Source organism: Catharus ustulatus, chromosome 5 (assembly GCF_009819885.2).
Source record: "Catharus ustulatus isolate bCatUst1 chromosome 5, bCatUst1.pri.v2, whole genome shotgun sequence".
Taxonomy (NCBI): domain Eukaryota; kingdom Metazoa; phylum Chordata; class Aves; order Passeriformes; family Turdidae; genus Catharus; species Catharus ustulatus.
This window is the reverse complement of record NC_046225.1, coordinates 34,709,152-34,735,898: the sequence shown is the minus strand read 5'-3', so window position 1 is coordinate 34,735,898 and position 26,747 is coordinate 34,709,152. Positions and strand designations below refer to the sequence as shown.

The following is a 26,747-nucleotide window of genomic DNA, read 5'->3' as shown; positions in this document are numbered from 1 at the left end:
TAATAGGGAAAAGCTGAAGCTCTGAAAGCTCCTTGTATTTTTAGGCTAATGCTTCAATCAAATAAAGCAAAGTATAGTTGCAGCTGAAGGATGGGAGTGGGAGTTGACAAAGCAGAGGATAATGGCCATCTTTGAAATCTGATTAAAGAGGTTGCTTCCACTATGGAGAATTTAGGAGGGCAATGCATATAGATTCAGCAAGGTTTAAGTACCAGTCCCTGCTAAAAACTATATAGGAATTTCAGCTTCTGTTCACCTGCCATAGCAAAATATTTTTTTTTCTTCTTTTTAGACGGAAGGGGAAAAATACTGGATTTCAACAGGGATACAGATAAAACAGTAAAAGATTTTACAAAACACATACAGAAGAGGAATCTGAACTACTTCCACACATCATGTAATATGTGAGTCATTCTGCATGTCATTAACACCTTACTTTTTGTTAGAAGCGTGATCTCATCTGCACTTTCACTGGATTATCTGTTTTGACAGTTATACCAGATTGCATGTGAAGCATCACTAAAATTCAGGTGTGATCCTGAGTAAGCAAAAGACTGTAAAGTCCTCTAAGGGTCTTGTCGAGTGGATGAAGTGGTATTTGAAGTCTGAAGAGCAGCTGATATGACAGTACAAAGTGAAAGACCTTTTAGGGGTTTAAGCCCTTCTCAAATACTTCACTGTTATTTTCTGTTCAACAGACAAATACTAACAATAAATTCAAAAATATTGGACTACTGCATCTGTGACTAGTGCAACTCAAGTAGTAGATTTTGAGATTCTAGCTTGCAATCAAGCTGTAGCCTGAGAATGCACTCATCCCGCAAGATGTTGCTACATTAAGCAGTTATGTATCCAAGTCCTTCAAAACAAAACCAGCAGAATTTACGTGTTCTCTGTTTCCATTTCTTATTGCCACTGTACGTGGTTTAACAGATGGCACTGCTGCAAACCATCCTAACAAATAATGCTTCTTCTTTAAAGAGATGAAGAGTAATACCCTATATCCTACATGGTTTTATCACAGCTTTGTGTTTAAAAGCATATGAAATGTATAATACACACATCAAACCAAACCACGTTTATTTCATCAGTCACAAGTGCAAATATAGCAACAAGTCAGATCAGCAAATTACAACACATAGAGAAGAATGCAATGTAAATGCTAAGTACACTGACAGATCAACTTCAAGAGAGCAGCAAAAACCAGTGTCTTCAAATAAAAACTTCTATTCTTTTTACCTGTAATCTAAAATAACATAATAAATCTTGATCAGGAATGTCTCCGATAACTCATGTTCAGCCACGTATTCTGTTATTAGCAGTTCACATTATCCACTGTGCAAAAGACCTGTCCAAGCTTCCTAGTAACAGACATTTTGGTTTTAAGCAACTTTTACCCAATATTTAAATAATACAGTGCTGATGCTTGTTAATAACTTCTGCTATTTGATATTATAAATTTAAGAATATATCTTTAAAAAAAAACCTAAGACCAACTTCGGTGCACAAACATAATTCTACCTGGATCCAAAAATGGGCAACATTATAGATAAAACTGGCTTTTTTTCTTGTCAAAAAAAAAAAAAAAAAGATAGACAGAAGTCATCTCTGTTTTTTCCACCATCTTTAAATCTGTAGTTAAAATATATGCAGTACTTATGTACAAAATAGAAAACATTCCCATTAGAAAGATACTGCAGTTCAATTAGCTGTTTTTCCCTACTTCTTAGTAGCCAGGGAGCAAGATTTATGCTAAACACCTAATCACTATTTTGCTTTACAGAAAAGCAAAAGTTGACTTTTACACTGAAAATTTAGTTAGCCTTCTTCTTTGCTATGCATTGTTTCTTCTTTTCTTTTTCTTGATAGGCAATGAATTGAGAGTCTGTACCGAAGAGTCTGTCCCACCACGTGAAGGTCGAGGCGTAGTTGCCAATAAAGTTCATGTGATGGAAATCATGGAAACGGGCCCCAGCATAGAAAGGCACCAAATGAAGAGGGTTCAGCGGGACATCGTAGCCACTACAGGGTAGAAAAAAAAAGCCACTAGAGTAAGGATTATTCTGAGACAAAAAACAACAAAATACAGACACTAAATTGTCATTTTTATTTTTTATGAAAGAAAAATATTTTACAGTATTCTAAGGTCCTAAGGTAATCACTATGATATTGGCTTAACATGAAAACAAGTTCCCTCCACTCCTAGCCAGATGACTCTGTAAATTATCCCACAATGGCTTTGGCACTTGCTTTTTAGCTCAGTTTACCAGGCAATACAAAAAAAACATTTAAGCAGGTAACTTAAAAAAAACCACAGTGGCTGCCTTCCTGCTGGCTTAGCAGTTTTAACAAAGAGTGACTTCAGGAAGGAGAAACAAGAATAACATTAAGTGCAAGCTATGGCCATCAGCACAGCAGCTCATCAGACAGCATCTCAAATCAACAACCATTGTATGCCTACTCTTATTTCCAGCTTACTGTAAGTTCTTCAAATATTTAAAATCCAGATATATGATTAAAGTAAGATTAAAAGCAGAACAGTGTGCTCTAGAGGGACTCCAACTCCTTTGCTTAGCAGTGCTGGAAAACCTCTTACCACCACCTAGTGGGCAGAGAGCAAGCAATTCACTATAAACCCCTCACGAGAAGAGCAAACTAAAATGATGATTATAACAGGAAATTTGTATTTTGTATCAATGAGCTTATGGTATGTCACAACATATACTTTGGGAAGTCTACAAGAAAACCATGACTAAATCTGGAATGCTTTATACCATGAATTTACTAGTAGCTTATATTCCACTGAAACACCTGAGACTCAACTTGCAATATCTGCTTCATAATATATTTACAAATACAAGGCCAAGTGTTAATACTATAATTTCTAAAAAACCCTCTTAGTGGCCCTGCCTCTTGAACACAGGAACTCATTCATTTGTAGATGAACTAAACTAAGCCTATTGGGATTTGCCCTAAGATTCTGGAGCCAAATAAGTCAGTTCTACTACAGAGACAAGAAGTCTTGCCCGTTTTATTAACAAGATATAAAGAAACAAATAAACAAAAGAAATTTATGCGTTTGTTTTAAAGAGAGTCAGTGGTCACAGAGCATAAAGTTTCTCTTGAGCAAGAAAACAGTCTGACGAAATGTTAAACAGAAAGAACTCTTGACTGGAATATCACCTTTTGTAATTGATTTTTGGTGTTCCAATATGCATAAGATCACTTGCACACCAAATCTCAATAGCCAGACATCCTAATCAGGTGCCTCTCTAACCCTCCTTGAGATGCTCTTTTAATCAGCAAGACCTGCTGCTAACACTGCCTCAAAACAGAAAAGAGTGACAACTCCCCAGGCTGTCTCATTCTTTGTAGGACACAGAAAAGCATTTCAGTGCAAAATAAAAAGTATATCTCAGTGACAGAGAGAGGTGAGTTTGAGACAGATGTAAGGACAAGAGAAAAAACAATTATTAAGAAGCAATGAGCATCTCACCTGTGTACATCAATGGTTTCCATCAAGCGACAGATCACCCATGCCCACAGAAGAACCACATGGTTACAGAAAACAACAATTCCAATAAAAAAGCCAGCTCCAAGGATGAGTGTTTCCAGAGGATGAGCATATTCTGCTTGCATTCCAAATGGAGACTAGAAAGAGATAACAGACAGGGAACAGTCACCATTTTCAGTTTTATGTACTCCCAAATCAGAAGCACCATTTTGCAATACTCTCCCCTTCCCAATTACCCCACAAGACTACAACAGGACAAACGGAACAATGTAGTGGGCAAAGGGAATAGTATGATGGAGCAAGGACCATAACACACATATTTAGCTCCTCTTTGGAAAAACAGTATTCCAAGGTCATAAGGATTATCACTCTATTAGTGATTCCAAACACTTCACTACTAGTTGAAAATTTGAAAACTTTTATTTAGGCTTACCATCAATCACCCCAGGTCAAAGCATTATTTCAGGAATATTAAAAGTGTTTGGAAAGAAGCTCCTATCAGCTTTGCTATACATCCAGTCTTGGAAGCAGAAAAAAGAAGGAAGCCAAAATACTCTCAGAAGCAGGACTCACTTGGAAATTTATTATCAAAATAAAAATTTAAAATCTCTTATCTTTGACCATTTTTAAAAATAAATTTGTACCCCTCAAATGTTGTTCTGAGATTGATATAAAACATTTTTTCTCATATACATATACATACATACACCCATCAGTCATTCCTCCATCTGGTTTAGCAAAAACAGACATTCCAAAAAGTCTTCAATCACAGAACACCATACACAGAGAACAGTTTAAAAAAAAAAAATTAACCTAATGCTGAAGGTTATAAATAAGATCATCGGGAAAAAAATGAAATCCACTTTGTCTTAAGGGATACTTTAAAAACATCTCTTTTTACTGTCAGGGGAAGTTTTTAGTGAAACAGCCATTAGGCAACAGATCACTTCTGTGAGAACTTCTAACCACTCTTAAGAATAATGGCCGAAAGCTGCTCCAGATAGAGACCTGAGGGGCTGCCAAGAGGAAGAGAGTAGCTGCTGCTGCAGATGTCTGTACATATGCATGCATCAATCCATACCAAGCTCCTCTATTGTTGGTAGCATGCATAAAGCATCCCTGACCCAGCAGAATGCAGTTTCCTTTTGGCACAGTCTAGATGATACACAGCAGCACAGAAACACACAGCACTGACTCCTGGGCTACACAGGCAGTGCCACCTAAACACAGCAATATCATCTACAAAGTGCAGGCACTGCTGGATCCTACCTGGCTCCAGCCAAGTGTCGTCCATTGCCTGGTGCTCAATGCCAGCTCCAACAACACTAAATGCAGAACCACCCAAATTGTGTGCTCTCCATATATCTGTGTATTTGAATTGCATAATGGGCTATAATAATTCCAGAGGCACTCATCCAGAGCTGTAATCCCTTTCTTGAATCAAGTACATGATGCACACACCCAGGTTGTGCAAGAGCTGCCTGTCTGATCACGTTTTGGGGATTCATATGCTCTGGTTAACAGCCCATGTGGTGGGGAACTGATGAACAACCAAATCCAGACATCTACTGTTTCCCTTCCCCTAGCAATGAGACCTATATGTGCATTTTTTAAAGTCCGCATCACCTTGCTCATAGATATGATCAAACTTTAGCAAGAGTGTGATCTTTCATTTCACTGAAATGACATCAAATTACAGAAGGTATTTTCAGAAACAAAACCAATGACTGTTCTTGACAAAGTGCCCAAAAACAGGCATCTAATCATACTCTGTCAAAGGAATACAAAATTCTTAGGTCTTTCAAACAAGACGTTTAAGTAAGTCCCACAAAACATATATTAAAAGCTATTAATAAAGAAAAAAAAATCAAGTAATACATACAACAAACTCATGGTGAACCTTATGGATATACTTGTATATTCTCTTGTGATGTAGCAATCTATGCAGAAAATAGTGCCAGGCATCCTCAATGACTGCACATCCGAAACACTGGCCAACCAGAACATACCTTTAGAAAGTAGAAGATCTAGTAGTTATAGAAAATACTAGCAGATATATGTTCCTGAAAGAGAAAATAGTTTATATGCTATTTATACCTATTATACCTATTACTGACTGAATACCAGTGTGCTTTTTTAACATGCTAAAAATATTAATCAGCAGGTACAAAGGCTGTGGTGCTTATCAGCTCATCTGTTGATATGCTGAAGTGTGTTAGCACACCTTAACTCACTTCAGTTAGTGTAAAGTTAACTCACAGTTAGTATAACAAGCTGTCATTTCAATACTACAAATGCAGTCTACAGAGAACAACCAGACTGTTGTTTTTCAGCAAGGTATTGATAAAAAACATAAAGCTGCTCCAGCCATCTACACCAGAGAGCAAACAGCTCTCCAAGAAAGATGACCCTCTGTGATAAAAAAATATGGTTGGTATGGGGGTGGGGGAGGAGGGGGCACTCAGGTAATCCATCTTTACTCAAAAACCCATCAGTTCAGTGCAAGAAAAGAAGACTGTGAAGGTGGCACATTCTCTCCTTCGAGGAACACTCTACCATGTAAAACAAGGTGGAAGGTAGAGACACTTAGGAGGAATAAAAAATTTTAGATAAATAAAAACCCCAGAAAGTCTAACATTTGACCCACCCCACCAGGAATCTTGTTTTGCTTCTATAAACACCCTCCTCTCCTAAACTCCCTTCTCTCCTAAAGATTAGAACACCTTGGGGCCATTTCAAGAAATTCACAAAATTCTAATTAGCTCTTACAGCAGTTAAGCATCAAATGAAGGATGATCAACAAACAGAGTTTGCATTGTGAAAAAATTATTTTCTATTAGAGTTGACAACACTAACTGTTAAATATTCTGCCTCCAGCTGTATGTAACTCAGCATCACCATATCAGAAAACCTACGCACCATCTCGGCATCTCTTCCCACCCATACGGGATGTTAAAATATTCTGTGAAGTAATAGGTACCACAAATCAGGGGAAGCTGAATGAAGAAGTGATTGAAGAGGAGGGTTTTGAAACACTTCCACTGTTTTTCCCATGTTTCTGGTTTATCCTAAAATGAAGCAAAAATAATTGATTGCATTACATGTTCCTATTGCACACAAGTGAAATGCTCCAAAAATTCACTTTGTGTTAGTTTAATTTCACCTTGGAAGAGAGATAACATGCCTTCCACTAATATAGGTTAACTCAGGAAACACAAATAACATAGGATTGGATTCAGTTTTACCAAAACCTCATTTTTCTAGGCTAGTGTTTTAAGATAAGTTGTCTTGTCAGTCACGTCCAAACTATTTTTGTTTTTTCAGTGTTTATAGTTAACAGGAACATTTCATACTCAACAGCTTAACACAATCCAAGTTTGCCTTCTTTCTTCACACCACAGAATGCATTTCCATTGCTAAAATAATACAAAGAGAGGCTGAAGAGACAAGCTTATAAAGAAATAATTGTCTTGAAAACATTCAGTTTTTGCAAGGAGACATTCTATCAACCACTGCAATAAATTCAGAAGCTGATGTTATTAATTTCTAATTCAAATTATAATGAACTAGGGGAAAACAATGATCTTTAGATACTGGATGTGCCTCTGACTCCAATTAGGAGTGTGTGATCCATCCCAGACTTTCTTTATTGCCAAAATATTTCAAAATCCTTTCAAGAGGGTGTGCATAGAGGTACTTTGAAGAAGAGCACTGCTATTAAATAAGCACATCATGTAATTATTTTATACTACTAAGATACACTATAACACCAGATGCCAGAATTCTATTCACCTTCCCCTGCTGATATAAAAACTGTACATAAAATTTTACTAACAGTAAGACTGACACACCCTTTCCTCTCTATAGCACCATGGTGAAAAACATAACCCTTCCTCAGGAAAAAAAACCCCTCCTTTTCTTCCCCAAAATCCACTTGTCATTCTCTTCTCATACACAGAGCAATTTTACTTCATTGTTTCCAGGATGTCCAACTGACAGATGAAATGGAACCATATACATTGAGAACCAGGATACTGTGATTATATACTCTGCCTGATATGTTCAGAGACAAGTCAGTGTATACTTCATAACTTTCTCTTACCTGTTGAATTTTATACTTTTGCATGTATGGTATAAACTGAAAGATAAATCCTGGTACACAGAGCAAAAAGTAAGAAACTTCATGAACTAGAAGTGATCCCCAAGTTGCAATCTGGAACTTTGTGTAGTTATCAAGCATGTAATTCCAGGCATTTTTAAATGGTTGTTGCAGGGGATTGTCAGGTAAGAAAGAGTCTATATATTCCACTGCCAGATAAGCAGAGCTTAAGATATTAACGCTGTCGTTCATGGTCATGGTTCAATCATAAAGCATCACAATTACAGTTCTTCTGTAGTTGTCTGTAAGTAACCTGCAAATTTTGAGAAAAATTCAATAAACAGAAGTTAATCTTCAGAGAAGAAAAAACATTACATGATAATAGTCATTACCTAGTTTTAAAGTGAAAGCTGAGAAAGGACAGGAAAGACAGATTTTCTTCACATTGAATAGGCTAAAAGAAGAAAGCTTTAGATTGGTTTGAGAAGCAAACCAATTTGAGAGGCAATCAGCTCCTAGGTTTTGAGATCATGTCAAGGGAGCAAAAGGATAACAAAGTATTAATTACTAGCCAAATTTATTTGAAGGCTTTTGCAGGATGATGGTATTCTGTACTAAAAGAGCAATGCAAAGGTTCAAAAAAGATTTAACAGATTAATTAACTGCAATTTGATTATCCAGTCCCATTTTCTTATGGCTGTGAACCAAAATCCCTGCAAATTACATCAACACGGCAGCTGGCCTGAGGCAATCCACCTTTTCCTGAGTAATGGACTTTTCTTCACAGCTCCCAAAACCACAGAGGCTGGACTCCTGCAGGTGCCCTGAACTCATACAATTTCCAAAGACTAGGTCCCTTGTTGGTTTGGCTTGGAAGGAACCTTTAAACATAATTTACAGTCCAACCCTCTTGGTATGGGCAGGGACATTTCTCACAACATCAAGTGGCTTAAAGCATCATCCCACCTGGCCTTCAAACACTTCCAGGGATGGGGCATACACAACTTTTCTGCTCAACCTGTTCCAGTGTCTCAGCACTCTCACTGTAAAAAATATAATTCTTACACTAAATCTAAACCTATTCATTTTTCAGTTTAAGAACACTGCCCTGTACTTTGTCACCACAAGAAATAGCAAAAAACACCCCTTTATATACCACAGTATGGTGTCCCTTGAACTTGCTCTTCTCCAGAATGCACAACCCCAACTCTTCCAGTCTCTCCCCACTGGTGTCCTCTGACCCTTTCCAGTGCCCTCCTCTGGACCCCTTTAACTCACAGGCCAGAGGACATTGGTCCATCCCCAGCTGGTACACTTAGGCTAAATCCGAGACAGATCACAGAACCCCAGGCTGGAAAAGAGCTCTGAGAGCCTATGACTATGACCCACCACCACCCTATCAACAAGACCACAGTATCAAGTGCCACATCCTTAAACACCTCCGGGCAGGGTGACTCCATCACCAACCTGGGCAGCCCATTCCAATGTGTAACTACCCTCACATATTAATCAGCATACCAAGCCAGTATCCAACAACATCAGTTATCGTTTTTCTCTCCTAGCAACAGCATCAGGATGCTGCCACTTCTTATTTACAGCAATAGCATCGCAGCAGATACCAAGGCAGCTCACAGCCCGAGCTCCTGGGCGGACGGACGCGCAAGGCAACTTACCCACGGCCGAACACCGGGGGAGCCGGGGAGCCAGCGACAGGGCTGTGCCGGGGCTCCTCCTTCTCGCCCGGCCCTGCCAGGCGGGGGACACACGCCACCCACGCGTGGGGATCGCCGAGGAGAGATGGGCTCCTTCGGGGAACCCGCACCCTGCTCCCGCACCTCTGCGCCCGCAGCGTGCCCGCCCTCGTCCCGCGCCCCTCGGCCCTCACCTGACAGCGGCAGCGCAGAATGAGCAACAACAAACCCCGGCCGCCCGAGCCACCGCGCACCGCCCATTGGCCACCACCGCGGCCCCGCCCGGTGCAACCCCATTGGCCGGCGGGGGAAAACGGCGCAGGGTCAGGCGGGCGGAGGGCGGGGCCGCCGCGGCGGCTCCCGCGCGGCCATTGGCTGGAGGGGTGGAGTGATGATAGTGAGACCCCGGCGCGCGACCAATGGGACGGGAGCACGGCCGGGTGACGCGCACGACGCCATGGGGCGGGGCCCGCCCGGGCGCGGCAGCGACTCCGGGAGCGGCCCGGGGCAGCGCGGCCGGGGCTGGGGAGTGCGGCCGGGCTGGGTCGGGCCCGGTTCCCCGCCCGATTCCCGCCACCCTCAAAGTGCTCACCGGCAGGAGCGATGCGGCTGCGGGCGGACGCGGTGTCAGCGCTCCAGTTGCCCACACCCGCTCCCTGCTCCCGCGTTAATGGAAAGATTGAAGTACACAGGCGGCGGTGTTGCCATGGCAGCAGCGGCCCACAGCCGCATTCACGGGTCGGTGTCATGCGGGTGAAGGTGTACAATTCAGATAAAAGGTTCCCGTTCAAAGCCTCTGCCTCGCTCCACCGTGCGTCACACCTCCCTTGGAGTTCGGGCACCTACGTGACTCCCAGCCCTGTCACCAATGTCCCGGCTCAGGTTCTTTTACGGGAAGCCGGTGCTGGCCATTCTGCACTCACGGACAGCCACAGCTTTCAGAAACAGACCTGCGGCAAAACAGCGATGTTCACACGACTGGTTCCTAAACCTTAATAATTCTCCATTCGTGGGCATTCAGACCTCTACACCAGCAGCTTCTCCCGGCCCTCCCTCCCCCCGTGACCCCCCCAGTTTATTTCACGCATTATTTGGTTTGAGACTTGTATTGAGAAACACAAGTTTTAAGCTACCTCTTTGCATTAGTAAACAATGTACAAACTTTTATTTGAAGAAAATGTCTCAAATATGACAGTAACTTTGGTCATGTTAAAAGGAGGCCATCCAAGAACAAATAAAAATGTGCTGCTTTATAAGCATGGCCATATACAGTATATTCAGATATTGGCTAATAGAAGCTGAAATTACACACTTAAATAGTCTTTGTACCATGCAAGTTCAACGCAATTGCATACATTCACTATAAATTTTCAGTTATTTTCATGCCAAATCACCTTTTGGAAAAAAAGGTAAAAAAGAAGTAACATCTAAATGTGACCAAAATTGAACAGGGAAAAAAAAAAAAAAAGTAAGTACAGACAACAATTTTCTCAAAAAGATACTGAAATTGCACCTGCTCAAGAAGTATTATACTGTCTCTGATCTCCTTCAGTGGGAATTAGTGTTAAGCATTGTTACATATCAAAAAATACATCTCTGGTTTACAACGTAGTACTGACATATTCAAAGTACTGTGCCATATTATAAATAGTAAAATCAGGTTCTGAAGAGTTTCGAGAGAGCAACTTATGCTCACACAAACATATGCACATAGTATAGTTATGTAACAAAAGTTTTATAAAAGGAAACAAGTTTACCCCATGCCAGTTTGAATTACTGAGGTGGGATTCAATACCTACAATGAAGACTGACAGTTCATTTCCTTAAATATATTTATTAGTCTCTGGAAAAAATAAGACAAAAATTTACTTTCACCAGAATACACACCATTCTTCACTCACAGTCCATTTCTCAGTCATGACTGACAGAAGTCAATCCTTATGAAAGTGTTGTGGTTTTAAGATCTTGCAATAATAAAAATGGTCCACCAGACTTCAAAAGTTCAATCTGCTTCTGCTCAACTGCAGAATAATCCTACTAATTGCTTCTCCCTAGAATAATCTTCATCATCTGTAATTGTAGACAGTCACATCTTCCACTGTGACTCAAGGTGCAGCTACAAGTAGAGAAGTGCTTAGAGACTCAGTCACTTCAAATACACTTGTAGAAGACTGCTTCTAGTGCATAATCAAGTTGAAAATCCCTTTACTGATCATAATGGTTTGTCAATAACTGTAACACCTAGAGGGAGAGGGGAAAAGGGGATAAATCTTTAGGCAGCTTTTTTTTTTTTTAATCAAGAAAAAAATTAATTGTAATTAGCGTTTAACTGTGCACCAGCAACAATGTACATATTCTTCCTTAATTTCTTTTGGACACAAAGCTGTCAGAATCAGTGCAAAGTTCTGAAAGTTTCTGTGACTTGGAAAAACCTCCAACTAATCAAAGTTTAATTTTCCTATCAGGGAAATATATCCTTAACACTCACTTGAATAATTAATTTTAAAAACTGCAGTTACTGAAGAAAAGCTCATATTCTAAATATCAAATATCAAATCCCAAATATCAAACATCAAAGCTCATATTCTAAATATCAAATATCAAATCCCAAAGAATTTTGAAATTGGACCTCTTAGATTGAGACACATTTATTATTAAAAAAACTGGTCACACCAGAATCACGTTTCTGATTCACCGCTTATGTGCTAAATCCTTCTTGAATACACTTTAATCCTCCCTTTTTTGCTTTTACTTGCAGTGAGTAATTATTTGAAGTCATCATTCAAAATGTACAATCAGATTCTTCCTACCCATTTTATTATCTTAGTTTTTACCATAGACAAGACTCTGGATGCTTTGTCAAATGTTATACTTTAAAAAGTCTGTTAAAAATATCTATATGCCTTACCTGCATAGCTCCTTCCTGTACTCATACAAGATGACACAACTGTCCATTTATCAGTTGTTGGATTATAATACTCCACTGTTGATAAATTACAGGAACCATCATCTCCTCCAACTACATACAAGAGACCATTTACAGCACAAACACCTAAAACAGGGCAGGAAACCAGAATGAAAACTGGCGATTGACTTACCCCGCAAAAAGCATGTTTTTTATAAAAGCAGCAGAAATCCAGATACATGCTATTCACAATCGACATTTGCACAACTTTAGTCATTGCTGAACATACCTGCATTCCTTCTGCACATGTTCATGTCTGCAACCTGCTTCCAGGTACTGGCAATGGGGTCAAACACTTCAACACTTTTTCTCACTAAAGGACCATCATGACCACCTACTGCATACAATAAATTGTTTAACACACCAACACCTGCAAACATATGAAAATATGCAGAATTAACTAGATAATTATTTGAATGATACAAAGGATAAACAACAAATATGTCAGCTAACATAAATCCTTCATTAAGTCAATGTTGGAAACTATTTCAGAAAACATTTGGGTCAGGATGCATTAAAGCAGAGAGACAGTAACTACAGCAAGACACTGATAAAATGCCTTGCATGCCCATCTACCATATTGCAGCATACAAACACCAGAGCTGTTCTGCAACAGAAGATTTAGAAAATTTTGGACAAAAAATGACGTGCAGGAAAATGAGGCTTGTTGAAATTTAGGACTAATTAGAAGTGACAGTAAATGAGACAATGTGCTCAGCCAGCATAACAGAAATCTGACATGATGATAAAGTGTAAGTGAACTTTTAGAAAGTAAAACCGCACAGTACAGAGGATAAAAGCTCAATGGATAGACATTATACAATAGGGATGTTTCCACTGAAGTGTTGGAATACCTTGTAAACAGATGGAACAGAAGTAAACAGTTAGCAGTGAGTACCTTCTCTGGGATTTGAAGAACACCAAGCGTCTTTGAACCAAGCTTCAGTTATCAAAATATCCAAAAGGAAATTAAAGGATGTCCTTTAATCCTAAGGTCTCCTTTACTTTACAACAAAAGTTTATCAATCTGTGAGCTTGGAATAAAGGCGTGAGTAAAGCTATTTCTATCTACTTGCTATTTGGGCTGCATATATTGAAAAGATGGAAATGGGGGAAGCAGAAACAAAGGCCTGTTTATTTATTCCTCCCTTTATAATGCATTATTAGAAACCAAACATAATAAATTTCAGAAACGTAGGGGTTTGTTTGCATTAAAACTTCTGAGTGATGGATCATAAAGACAACTAAAAAAGCACTTCTATGAAAGTATACTGGAAGATCTAATAAATGCCACATTTAAGACTATGAAATTCAAAGCAGAGATACAGATTTGCAAACACAGCTCATAAAGTATTCCATGGAAAGGGAACTACTTAAAATCTTTTTAAAGGAAAACAAGAAATATAAATGTGAAAAATCAAATAAGTTCCTCAAAGGAAAAAAATATTGGGGGTCAAAAAAAAAAAAGGAGAAAAAAAAAGGAAAAAAGAGAACCCCGAGACCTTAATAACCAGCTGAAATATCTTTAAAAACACATTACTAATTCTGTATTTAAGAGCCATTTCTATATGTGGAGAGAAATTACTCCTGCTGAAATGACTAAACTTTCTTATTTTAATAATTAAGAGAGGAAGGAAACATGGAAGCTAATTAGTACTGTAAATCTGAAAAATAGCTTCTCAATAGGACAGTCTTATAAATCATGCTATTTAGTGTTTTATCAGTAATATTCACTGTTAGCATTTCCCCATATTCTTCCCAGTTAATTCCTCTTTTATTGCTATTATTTCTAGCTATCATGCCACAGTATAGTATGACAACTTTTCTTTCTCCCACCCTGATCACACTTTATTAGACAGGATAGTACCATATTCATCTTTTGTAGAATTAAACATTACAGAGCTAGAAGGAGGGCTATGATTTTCAGTTTAAATATGGGATGTGATATAAATCCCCCCACCCATGCTTTCAATAGAGTTACTGGCCTTCCTATTCAGTGTGTAGAGCTTTCCCTCTGCCACATTGCCACTTTTTTCTTTCCCAGCTCCTTATTTTTAATAATGTCCTCCGTTCCTACACAGTGCTTCATTTTCCCTTAATCCCACACCCAGTTTCCAGGTCCTACCTTATTTCTTGCTCCTTCCGTCTGTATCCTCTTGTTGCCGTCTTCTGAGTTCTCCTTTCTTTGTTATTTTTCTTTCCTGCCCATTTTTCAGGACCCTGTCTTATATCTCTCAGCCCTCCCAAATGGCCTATATCTGGATCTGAAGTTCCTCCTCCCAATATGCTGCTGGAAACAGATTTGTCCCCGTATTGATCAAGTGAGAAGCAGTGGCTACTAAAGAAGAGTAACTGAGGGTTAACCTCTGAAAAGTTGGTTTTGAGTGAAGCTGAAGCAGTAGGAACAGAAGAGATGAGTTTAAATTCTTTGAGATGATTGGACATCCAAAAGCTTAATACAGGAACAAAATTCTCTTTAGTTAGGCCCCATAAGACCACCAGCACTGATTGCCAGTTGAAACAGTTCTAGTGGGTTTGGCTATTTGGCCTTTTCAGTCAAACTCAATCAACAGTCACATTAGCATCCACTCCTCTGCCATGCAAAAATATAATTTTTCATGTATTTAATAGAGTGGCACAGAAGAATATTGATTATTTTACTCAATTATATGAATCTGAAATAAGTGTCTACATTTAGTTTTCCTCTCCATTTTTTTTAATCAGTGGACCAGGTCAAAGGCAGAAGAGAGTTGAATCAGCAAACACGGGGACAAGGGAAGAGAGGAGAGGGGTAGGAAGATCCCAGTAGTTAGTATATTTAAGGAACTAAATTTCAGAGTTGTAGAAGATTCGACATTTAAAAAAAAAATCTGAAAACATCTACTGTATAAATAGGCTACAAGCACAACAACACTTTGCAAAAACAGAGTATCAAAAAATAAAGCCCAAATGCTGAAACAAAATGTTTGTGCAGGCAGACTGCAAAATGAAACTGTCATAACCCACTAACACTATTTGTCTTTATAATGTTAACTTGTAACTTGCTATTTTATATAAATATTTTCCTCAAAAATTGCCAGTATTGGACAGGAATATTTTCCAGTACCTTTGCTGGAACTCTGTCCAGTTTTTAATCCAGAATTTACTTCCAAGAAGCACATATTAAGTTACTAGAAGTTTCACAAGACAACTGTGTTTTCTTGAGGTACAGTGTTATGTTTCCTTCATTAACATCGAAGTTTTAGTTTAGAAATAGAATCAAAACATGACTTTTAGTAATAAGAGTTATCAGCTTGCTGACCTTGTAACAATATGATGGAAATATCACAGACATTCTTAATTTTAGTAACAAATTTGGTACTTTCATAGATTTCTTTTGAAATTATTTGAACTTAATTTAAACTTTATATAGGTAAAAACTGTTCAGAGTTAACAAAGAATAATGGAAGGTAAGATGAGAGAAGTTGGGGTAATTATTAATCATATACTGAGCACACTAGAAGTCAATTCTGATTTATTTGTAGCAATATCTCTTCCCATTATAAAGCACATTAATGCAATCACCAGTAGATACTTGAAGGGTGTTGCTAAAAACCATTAAGTACTTGGCAAAAAAAGTGACTTTACCACAAAAAAATAAATGTAGAAAATAATATCATGGAATTTGACTTGAAAAAGTCCATGGGAACGCATCTAGAGAAATAAAACAACTTCTGTGGGTTGAAAAAACCTGAAATACCAAAAGACAAATAGAGGACAGTGAACAGTAAATGAGATTCAAGTCCATAATATTAATAGATAATGAAAATGCTAAAGTCAATTTCGAGCTGTGGGAGCACCATTTCATTAAACGAAAGTGGAATACCACAGGCACTTTTAAAGATGTCTTTGAAGAGAAATATACACACTCAGAATTGCAAGAAGGAAAAAAGAAATCCACAAAAAAAAGAAGTATTTTTAAGATTATACCGAAATAAATGGATATACTTTGGCTAAATGATAAAGAAGGATAACATGCAGTAGGCTGTACATGTACAGAGGATGTAAACACCAGGTGATGAGAAGAATTACTGGAATTACTGAAGGTGAAATAAAGGGTACATAAGTGGAAGTAATAGGATGAAACCAGTAATACAAACTTAGGAATGAACAAGGACAAAATTTCCTGCAGTGAATCAGAATGCAGAACAAGTCCTCCAAAGAGGTGGAAACCTAGTTCACATGTAAGGTCAACCTGAAAACACTGATAGAATAATCAGCCCTAACTGGCAAAGAGATCTCTGTAGAAAAGACATTTTTTCACCCTTGCTGTATGGATTTTGATACTTAAGAATTGAGGTGATAGTGATTATTTCAATCCATGAGTATTAGTCTGTATGTTAAAAACCATCAGAAATTGTGGGAAAAGAAAGAATATGAAAGTATGAAAAAACAAAGAGAGATTTTACTCTTAACAAACTGAATCTTACTCTGTGGAACAGTTTTGTTTTCATAACCTGCTATGTATCAGCCATCTAGGACTAGCACATTCCATCAGATTTGGACTTTAGCTTACCTTTCATATTTTAGATACATCTTAAATGCACGAATTTGCATCTTTGTAAGGATAGCTGACCCTTGTCCACTCACCTGCTCCGCTCCGCCTCGTGCTCATTTCTGCGACATAGCTCCACTCATTGGAATTGGCATCATAGCATTCTACTGAACTAAGGCACTGCCGAGATGCTCCATCGTAGCCACCAACAGCATACAGCTTCCCTGGGGGGGAACCAAAGGACCTGCCAATTGCTAATGCACATGCAGGGATTGGCACATGGCAAAGACGAAGGCATTGCTCTCTGATTAGCTACTCATCGGCACCTGTCAATCATTCACTGAGATTCTATACTGCAAACAGCTTAAGTTAGCATGCCACAGCTCTTGCCATTTTTAGACTGTAAAAGGCACCCAGTATCTAACAACAACAATGCAAGTCAAAAGATTTTAAATTGCCTAGCTGCAATACAAAGGTAAGGTTTTTAATTAGGCATTGTTCAAAAGCAAGCTATTTCAACTATGTTTGATACCGGAAGCTCACAAATAGGCTTCCTAGACATATCAGAAATTTAGATGAAAATCACTTATACAGTCTTCATTTTCAGATTAGAAACAGTAGTGGTCCCTATGCAGTTAAAACACATACCCACCCCTAAAACTGTTTTAAGATCCAAGAGCCAGGCCAGGCCTTCATTGTGCAAGTGACATCCAGGCTATTCACCACCAAGCTGACTGGAAAGTCAGCAATTTTCTTGTCACTGCCCTTGGGATTGTCCCCAGCGCACAGCCAGCAAGGTCAGCCACAGATAACAGAGCTGACAATACAGCAGCGTTACATCACTAGAGACCAAATGATAAGGTCATCACACCAGCTCTCTGACTTTGCTCACATATATAACCTAGAGCTTAGCAAGGTTTTCCTCAGCTGGCCTCAGGTACAGCTGAAGCTCTGAAAAAAAATTTTAAACTACTATGCTAAAACCTGGTCAAACCCAAGTAGAATGATTACATATTGTTCATACCATTTGAATTACAAGGTTGAGCAAAAACATAAATCTGAAGTATGTTTTCAAAAGTAAGAAAAACTAGTAGGGTAAATGATTGCATTTCCCTCCATTCTTTTTAATATCATTTGTCAACTTACCTCCAACAACACCTACGCCAACACTACTTCTTCTTGTGTTCATTGGAGCTACATGAAACCACTCGTTAGTCTTCAAGTTGTAAACTTCAACTGATGACAAACCTATGAAAACAGTATAACATTTTCTCTATAAATCTAGGTGCAACATACTGTCCAGCTTTCAGGAAACTCTTCATATCTGAAAATTCAAATTATTTCATTTTAAGGATTGTTAAATACTGAACAAAAAGCACAATCTTTTGACCTTTAGATAAGCATTTACAGTCAACCCATTCTTTATGTCTGAAAATGGGCAAATTACTGAAAACTTTTGTGGAGCTGTGAAAAATTCTTCCCTGGATTTTTTTCCTTTCTTTTTAATCAAATCACATCCTTTGTCCTATATATGCTTCTACAATAGTTATTCAGTAAAAAGATTACTTCTGCACTAACTGTTTAATGCATCTAAGTAGAGAATGAACAGTGAATGTCTAAAGCCTCCTCACAGGTCAGAAAAAGCCGTTTATAATCTTATTTACACTACATGAAAGCGCAGAAATAAATTTCTTATGTAAACAGGACAAAACAGACCAGATAATTTTTCATCTCATATCTTCCACAAGTTAAGGACTCTGATCATAAAAGGAACACTGGAAGAGAGCTTGCCAAAAGTCTTTAACCCTGAACCCTTACGAGCAAACAGTCCACTGTTCAGGTAGGGGGATGTGACCACTTAAGCACATTCCACATCACAAGATGTCAGGCTACCCGCATGCTTGGTTTCACCACAAGTACCAGCAAAAAGAGATATTAAAATTTGATAGAATTATGTTAAGAGTAGTCAAAGCTATTCAGAAGTGTCTAAGGCAAACCTACCTGTACTCCCATCAAATCCTCCCACAGCGTACAAAAGGCCATTTAATACAGCTGCTCCCAGCGTGCTTCTTCTGTCTTGCATGTTAGCAACACTTGTCCACTGGTCCTTCACTGGATCATAGGAATCTACTGTACGAACTCTCAAAGAGCCATTGAAACCACCAACAGCATAAACCATGCCTCCCATGTACACCATTCCTAGAGCAGGAAAATGGGGAGGAAAGATGGGTGTTTCTCTGCCAATTAACTGTATTCTGTACTGTCCTAAGTATGCAGATGCTTGACAAAATTGCAGTATTTACTACACTTGTCATGCTTTTGACAGTTACCTAGAACCACACTTCATTTAGATTAAGCCCTAGAATTTCTGACTCTTTTTGCTACTAACAGTACAAATTCCTGAATACCATGCTTGCAGTATTTCTTCTTGCTTGAATCACTCAGCTGCTATAAGATTGCATGTTCATGTCTTTAATAGTAGATGATCGCTTCTTCACTTCTTTATATAATTTAATAATATCAGGGTACTTTAACAGCAAAATTAGTCATTACTACAATGCATTAATATTTAAATTTATTTATCCCTTGTTTCTGTGGGAGTTAATAAAGCAGTTTATCCTACAGATTGCAAACTGAAGCAGAAATTAAGCACAATTGATCAAAGTTGTATTGATCCAGATTAGCAAGTAATTCAAATCAGTGAAGTCAAGGTTTAGCCCTCCTTAGATATATATCTTAAGTATTGATCCAGAGAACATACAATGCCTAAATTCTGAAGCATTACCAACCACAACAAAAACTCAGGCATCCTTACCTGCTCTACATCTTCTAGAAGGCAATTCAGCTACCTGATGCCAGCGTTCTTCTTTAAAATCATAGCATTCAACACTGCGAATTGCCTTTGGTGCCTGTCCCCCAACTACCATCATCAACTAACAGGGAGATAATAACTGTTAGTTACTTGCATATATGAGAGCCCCTGAAAGATCCAAAAAGTGTTAAAAAATAAAGCAATTTTCTGTACAATAAATAATTAAAGGATGGAAATTTGAGTCTTGCAAACCAGGCAAAATTATTTGCTAGGTATTTTTTTAAACAAATATAATTTGTAGTTATTTTGTCCTGAGGAAATGCCAAGGAAAAGCAGGAAGCAATCAGAACCTTGGTGAAGCTCCCATGAAAGAGGGAGACCCTGCTGTACCTTCACATCCTACTGTGATCTCAGGTATGAGAATTCATCATCTATGATGTGTAATGTAAGTGTGACCATCCATCCCGTAACAGCCTTATCTTATTCTTCTAAGAAAAATGTGCTAAGTCTCCTATTCCATTATTGCCATTTTCACAACAGTACTACAAGAAAACTTCTTTACTTCATTCTAAATAAAAAGTATCTAATGTTTGTTTTTTGCCAAAATGAACTAAAGATTAAATAAAATCTCAACACAGAAGCTTTCAGTCATTCTTTGTTTTGGTTTGGGGTTTTTGAGTTTTTTGTTTGTTTGTTTTTAACAGGCTTACTTCTCCATAATTGTGTATTTCTCAAAAGCTGAAGCACTTAGTAAAAAATGTTTTCTGGGAGGGCAGGTAGTGGTGATTCGCTCTGTAGGTGGGAGGCTAAAATATCTATATCATAAGTAGGATGGAGTGTAAAGGTAATAATTTGTTACATTTTTATGATAAATAATTCCGGTACAAATTTTTTACAGGAATACCCAAAGACATAGTCATGCTCTCATGAAAGTTTTTGAAATGCAGTTTGAAATACTAAATACATTGGAAAAACAAGGGCCTTACTTTTGGGAGGCTAGCAGGTGTTCTCAATTTTGTCCGTGTGCTTTTCATCAATGCCCGTTGCTCAGTTGGTAGCAAGTGATACTTCATAGCTTCAATGAGGTAATCTTTACAAGCACTGCTGTTCTTAACCAATATTTCCTCTTCAACTCTCTGTTTATTAATAGAAGTTTAACAAGGTCTGAGCACGTTAAGGGAGTAAAACAGAAATTACAATCCAAAGTGTAATAAAGCCTATGATATATCACACATGCAGATTAATCTAACTTTTTAAGATTATAATTTAACCAGTAGGACACAAATTTGTGTTAGAAATATGCAGTCACTAAAAAAAAAAATCAAAATATGCTGATTGTTAATTAGCAAGTGGAAAACACAGTGATAGGGAAGGTAAACCACTTTTCTGACAATTGGGTACATTACTTGATTTTTTGAATACAGACAGTACAGAATATTTTAAGGCAGGAGTAGCGGAGAATAATTTAAGAAACTAGTAAACCACTCTGCAAAAATAAAAACCACCACAGAACACAACAGCAAAAAAACCCCCAAATCCCACCCAAAACATCCCACACAAATTGGAGATTTGTATCACGAAACCAGAATTTTTGAAATAAACACCTACCAACCTACTAATACCTACTATTCAATGTTAATACTGAAATCATACTGTTAATCTTAAATATTTGGCCTGACACCAAAATATCCAAATGAGCTTATAAAATCTGAAAAAATGTATTTTATCTGAATCAGGTAAAAGAATGCTTCCTTTGTCATTAATTCCTAATCAGCTTAAATGACACTTATAATTCTGAAATTAAAAATTCACTTCTGAGTACAAATCCTTTATCAAAAGATGGCATTACAAATGAAACCTAACCTGATGTCAGCGAATTAACATTGTTCAGATTCCTGGTGTGGTCATGCAGTCAGCCAAACAGATAAATTACGTAAGTCATCCTCTACCATGGCAATCCCTCACCTTGGTCTGTGTATGTGCACACAAGTATGTGGTAGTGGCTGTTTGTTTACTTTTACTATCACTAACATACTAATGACCTTGTTGTTTAACTCAAAAATTATCTATCTGGCATTAAAATAATGAACAGAAATATTCACATGCAGAATAATTAGCATTCCTTTTTGCTTACCTGAACTAAATACTCCCGGGAAAGCAAAGGCAGCCGAACATGCTCCATCAGACGTGCCATTAACTCCTGCCTTACATCTTTGTCATGGTTCACCCAGGCTATCACTGCTTCAAATACCTTCCAGAAAACAAACAAATCAAGTTCCTTGACTTACAAGTTCATAAGCATGAAAAAATCAGTGTGCCTCCAAAAATAATTTGCTTATATTAAAACTCCTAAAGTAAGAAGAGATGACAGTGGTTACAGCTCCCATTATTTCCATATTTATCAACTACAACATTATGAAGGTGCATTATCTGGTCTCTTTTTTATGTCTACTCCTCTACTGGTGTTTCAAGAATAGCTGTGCTAATTGACAAAATGCACACTGATGCCAAAAACTAGGCAAACAAACAACACAGCAGCAGGAATATTACAGTCCTCATACTTTTCTTCCTTTCTTGGAGAACTGACCTGTCACATCACAGTTCAAATGACTTATCATCACTGAGTCTTAGCAGGACAAGTGATTCCAGCCCTGGTTTTGCCTCCATTGCACAGTAGCTCATCATTCACTAGAGCATTAAAATCTTAATAATACTCCACAAAAGCAGCATCACGTGTATTTAAATGATAGATCCAGACCTTCAGGGTATTACAGGAACAATAACATAGCTTTGCTAGTTGCTGTTTAAGCAGATAGTTCTCAGAGTCAAAGTTTCAAAAAGATTTTAACATGTTTTTGAGCACAATTTAGTCTCATTTGAGTACAACTATAAAGCTCTCGGAAAAAAGAAAACCAATATATTTCAAATAGATCATAACTGAATTTAAAAAGCTCAAAATGAATACATGCACAACCTGAAAACCATTAGAGGTTTACAGAGACAGCCTGGGCTCATTGAAGAACACTGTTTCAAAAATGGCTTTGAAAGACTGAGATGTAAGCTAAACGTGAGCCAACACACATTAAACTCTGGTTAGGTAATACCAAGCTGCCATGGCATCTCTTGTGCAACCCACATGTGTTCAGTTAGGTTAAACAGTTCACTTAGACACACACAGCTTTAATGCCTTTGTAGGACTGCTGATGTTAAAGTTAGTAAATGGCATATAATTGCTCTTCAAACTTGAAATTATTTATCCCTTGGTAAACCAAACTCCTGTGGATGTGACTCAGCATGTGTTCTGGTTGTTCTGCTTGAAGATGAGAAGAAATTTCCATTTAATGTAACTTTGGTTTTAGTTTTTTGCTTTTGTTCCCCAAAGGACAAAGAGTAATGTGATTTAATATAGTTTTAGGATTTTTAAGAGTTAAGACTAATTTTCAACATCCCACTGACAACACTTTTGGGTAAAGTCCTTTAAACTTGAGCATAATACCTGCCTAATTTCACTAAGGAAGCACAGAACATATCCAAAAAAGTGCACAAGATCAGTAGGGATAAGCTCGCTTTTTCACATAAAAGGATAAAAAGAATAATGGGATACAGATTGTCTTACCTTCTCCTCTGAGGCAATTGTGAGTTTGTCACTGGATATCAGACTGCACACCTGCTCTACACCAAGATTGAGGTATTCTTCACTAAGTACGACATCGGAAAAGTGCTGTTCTGTTTGGAGGAAAAGAAATATGCTAACACAGAGGGCAACATGTCTCCACATGTATAACAAGTATTAAAGTAGGGGAAAACACAAAAATTATTCAAGATGCATGCTATTTTACCCTATCTAGAAGCAATACATTGACTTAAAACCTCTTCTACAGGTTAAAGCTTGGTCTCACAAATGGCTTTTATATTTAAAAATTCTTTAACTGAAATATTAAAACACATTATACTAAAAGTATTGTAGCAATATTCAGATGCTTGCTTCATCTCAGTACTTGTCCTTGAGAATGACCTCGTTTTGCTAAATTTGTACACAAAAATAGATAAAAAAGACTCCAGAGTCTGTATACTCTGTATGTTGTTGACAAGCATATTTTATATTTGTAGTTTGACATGAACAATGGTTGATTCTTTAGAACCAATCAACAATGTCATACATGTCCTGTTGCATCTCTCAGAGCTTCTCCAAGGTCATAAAATATTGCATATTGCAATCTCCACAATGTGCAGAAGGTATGTAGTTTTTCCAAATTTTTTTTAAACCTCAACTTAAATAAAACTGAAAAAATGTAATGTTTCCAAGTTGACATTTAGTTATTCAGTTGTCCCTTCACTTCCTTAAAATTGCTTTTTATGGCATTTTTTTGCTTAAAAAGTAGTTCCATTCAGTTAAATTATTTTTCCCCTTCTGCTATTCTTAACAGAAGTTAAAAGGGACAACTATTACTAAGAACTTAAGAATTCTCTCAAATTATAGTGATTTCATGAATACAAGCCGCACTGAGTATAAGCCGCATCTCTGGGTGTTGGCAAATATTTCGTTCTTTGTCCATAAATAAGCCGCACCTGAATATAAGCCGCTCTGTCGTTCGCAGCGAGGACCCACGTGCAACAAAGTTGCCAAATAGTAACAGAACCGCGGCATGGCGGGGGGTTTACTGGTTCAACTGAGGCTGTGCAGGCTCGGCCCACTCAGGGCTGCTGACGGGGCCAGGTGGCCCAGCTCGGTGGGGCCGCTTGGCGGGCTGCCGCCTCTGGGGTCGCTCACCTCGGTCCCGCTCCCGCCACGGTGGCAGCGGGCGGGCACAGAGCACATGCCCTGCTCCCGCGGCGGTGGCGGAGGGCGGTGGCGGAGCACACGCCCCGCTCCCGCAGCGAACGGGCATGGAGCACATGCCCCGCTCCCGCAGCGAACGGGCACGGAGCACACGCCCCGCTCCCGTGGCGAACGGGCACGGAGCACACGCCCCGGTCCCGCAGCGGCAGGTGAGCACAGAGCGCCCCCTGCTCCCGCCGCAGCGGCGGAGGGCGGGGGCGGAGCCCCCTGCCTCCTCCCCAAGCCGTGGGGATGTCAGCACAGAGCCCCCTGCCTCTCCCCCGCCTGAAGTAGGGAACTCCCCTGCCTCCCTGCCTCCCTCCCCCAACGCTGCCGGCGCTGAGCTGGCCCCACCTGCCGTGCAACACAGTAACCAATTTGTAACAATAGCAAAATCCTGGGTTTTACTGGCAGGTGCTCGGCTTGGCACCCTGGCTGGCACTTCTGGGGTTGAAAATTATTCACATATTAGCCGCTCCTGAGTATTAGCTGCATTTCCGGTTTGAGAGCAAAATCTAAGTCAAAATGGTGCAGCTTGTATTCGTGAAATTACTGTACAATAAATAAAAAGAGGCCAGTAAAGATACCAAAGAACATTTTATAGTCTTTTTCAATTACAGTAATTTCACGACCATAAGGCGCACCGGACTATAAGGCGCACCCCCCGGGAGTCGGCAAAATTTGCAACTTTGTAGATCAGATAAGGCGCACCGGACTATAAGGCGCACTTTTTTTTTGCCGCAAAGATACGAGCCATGCGCAACAAAGTAACAAATTAGTAACGGAAACCCGAGATCGTGGAGTTTACTGGAAGGAGCACAATTTAGAAACATTTTTCACAGAGTGTAGGCTTTCAAAGGCAGCCCCAGGCGCCCTCCTCGTGCAGTGGGCCCTGGCACTCCCGCCTGCCCCTGGTGCCGGCAGGCGTGGCTTGGCGCAGCCGCGGGGCCGCCTCTTCCTCACGGTTCCGTGCTGCCGTGATGCTGTTTCCCCTCGCGGCTCAGCGGAGCCACTGTGCCGTTCCCTCGCTCGGTTCGGTGCTCCTGCCGTGCCGTTCCTTCGCTCGGTTTGACGCTCCTGCCGTGCTGTTCCCCCTCGAGGCTCCGCGGAGCCACCCCCGCGCCCGTCCCCGCTCAGCAAGGCAGCGCAGCTGCCCCAGTGCCCGTCCCCGCTTGGCTCGGCAGCACAGCCTCCCTGGCGCCCGTCCTCTCGGGGCACGGTGGCGTGGGCGCCATGGCGTCTGTCCTCTCCAGGCACAGCTGTGCGACCGTCCCGGCGCCTGTCCCTGCTCGGCAAGGCGGCGTGTCCGCCCTTTCGCCCTTCCCCGTTCGGCTCGGCGGCGCAGCCGTCCCGGCGCCTGTCCCCACTCGGCACGGCGGTGCAGCCGCCCGGCCGCCTGTCCCTGCTCGGCTCGGTGGCGCAGCTGCCCCGGTGCCCGTCCCTGCTCGACTAGGCGGCACGGCTGCCCTGACACCCGTCCCTCGCTCAGCTCGGCGGCGCCGCCGCTTCTCGCTTCTTCCCCGCGGCCGCAGGGGCTGCGCCGCCGCTTTCCCACACCCGGCGGCGCTTCGTTCCCCCCGCGGTTGGTGGTTCCTTGTTCCCCCCGTGCCGGCACCAGCACTGACTCCCTCCCTTCCTCCCCGCGCGGCTCCTGCCGGCCATGGCCACCCACTCCCGCCCCCGCCTCGCGACTTGGCGCTCCCGCGGTACTGCCCCCCCTTGTGGCTCACACTTCCGGGGTCGCAAATGTTGCAACTTTGTAGATCATATAAGGCGCACCGGACTATAAGGCGCACTTCCGGGTTCAGGGGAAAATTTTAGTCAAAAGGGTGCGCCTTATAGTCGTGAAATTACTGTACTCTATTAGTGCTACTGTAACTAAGACTCCATACTTGAGAAAACTGTGTAAGCTGTTAAAAAAAAGTTAAAGAATGCTGAATGCTTAAGAATTCTAATTTTTCAGTTCAACTTTGCAGGGTACAAAAAACCAGCTGTTTTAGATGCAATCATCATTGGTACAAGTCTCTCTAATTCTGCAGCATTCTCTTATGATGGACAGGTAATATTTTCTGCAGTACTTCAGGCAATGGGAAAGAAAGGGTGAGAAGAAGTAATATTGATTTTTATAACATCCGCATTACTTTTCCACTCTACAAATCTTCTTGTATCTGTTTGTTTTTCAGACAGGTATGCAATTTCTCAAGCTAAGTATCTGATGAGTTTTATTATTTGCAAATAGAAGTTGAGAAAGGTACAGTAATTTCACGACTATAGGGCGCACCCTTTTGACTAAAATTTTCCCTGGAACCCGGA

General features: G+C 39.9%; 2 protein-coding genes across 6 annotated transcripts in view; both read right to left on the bottom strand.

The window, feature by feature from the left end:
* Positions 1 to 1,063: 1,063 nt before the first annotated feature.
* MSMO1 (methylsterol monooxygenase 1) lies at positions 1,064 to 9,590 on the bottom strand. 2 transcript variants are annotated; one of them, XM_033061102.1, is made up of 6 exons: positions 9,499 to 9,590; positions 7,617 to 7,926; positions 6,434 to 6,582; positions 5,397 to 5,523; positions 3,497 to 3,651; positions 1,064 to 2,022 (listed from the first exon to the last, which is right to left on the bottom strand). In XM_033061102.1, exons 2-6 carry the CDS (start codon positions 7,869 to 7,871, stop codon positions 1,815 to 1,817), a joined length of 894 nt encoding a protein of 297 aa, XP_032916993.1. In that variant the 5' UTR covers positions 7,872 to 7,926; positions 9,499 to 9,590; the 3' UTR covers positions 1,064 to 1,814. The 2 variants fall into 2 exon arrangements, with proteins under 2 accessions (XP_032916993.1, XP_032916995.1); XM_033061104.2 differs by lacking the exon at positions 9,499 to 9,590 and adding an exon at positions 9,287 to 9,456.
* Positions 9,591 to 10,440: 850 nt separating this feature from the next.
* KLHL2 (kelch like family member 2) overlaps positions 10,441 to 26,747 on the bottom strand; it is a 59,490-nt gene continuing 43,183 nt past the window's right edge. For 2 of the 4 annotated variants that reach the window (XM_033061099.2, XM_033061101.2), the window contains 10 exons: positions 23,232 to 23,341; positions 21,750 to 21,866; positions 20,602 to 20,751; positions 19,619 to 19,736; positions 18,805 to 19,002; positions 17,950 to 18,051; positions 16,899 to 17,027; positions 12,499 to 12,639; positions 12,213 to 12,356; positions 10,441 to 11,545 (listed from right to left, as the gene is read on the bottom strand). In XM_033061099.2, the coding sequence (XP_032916990.1) occupies positions 11,517 to 11,545; positions 12,213 to 12,356; positions 12,499 to 12,639; positions 16,899 to 17,027; positions 17,950 to 18,051; positions 18,805 to 19,002; positions 19,619 to 19,736; positions 20,602 to 20,751; positions 21,750 to 21,866; positions 23,232 to 23,341 (1,238 nt within the window). In that variant the 3' untranslated portion in view covers positions 10,441 to 11,516. Of the gene's footprint in view, positions 11,546 to 12,212; positions 12,357 to 12,498; positions 16,000 to 16,898; positions 17,028 to 17,949; positions 18,052 to 18,804; positions 19,003 to 19,618; positions 19,737 to 20,601; positions 20,752 to 21,749; positions 21,867 to 23,231; positions 23,342 to 26,747 lie in introns of those variants that run through there. The other 2 variants (XR_006162990.1, XM_033061100.1) reach the window with 2 other exon arrangements.

Bases quoted from the DNA above. Each gene is read 5' to 3' on its own strand.
- MSMO1 (XM_033061102.1), bottom strand. From the start codon at position 7,871: ATGACCATGAACGACAGCGTTAATATCTTAAGCTCTGCTTATCTGGCA. The intron at 3,652-5,396 runs GTATGTATTACT...ATCTCTTTCTAG, and splicing joins AGGTTCACCATGAGTTTGTT to TCTCCATTTGGAATGCAAGC. The intron at 2,023-3,496 runs GTGAGATGCTCA...TCTACCCTGTAG, and splicing joins GAAACCATTGATGTACACAG to TGGCTACGATGTCCCGCTGA.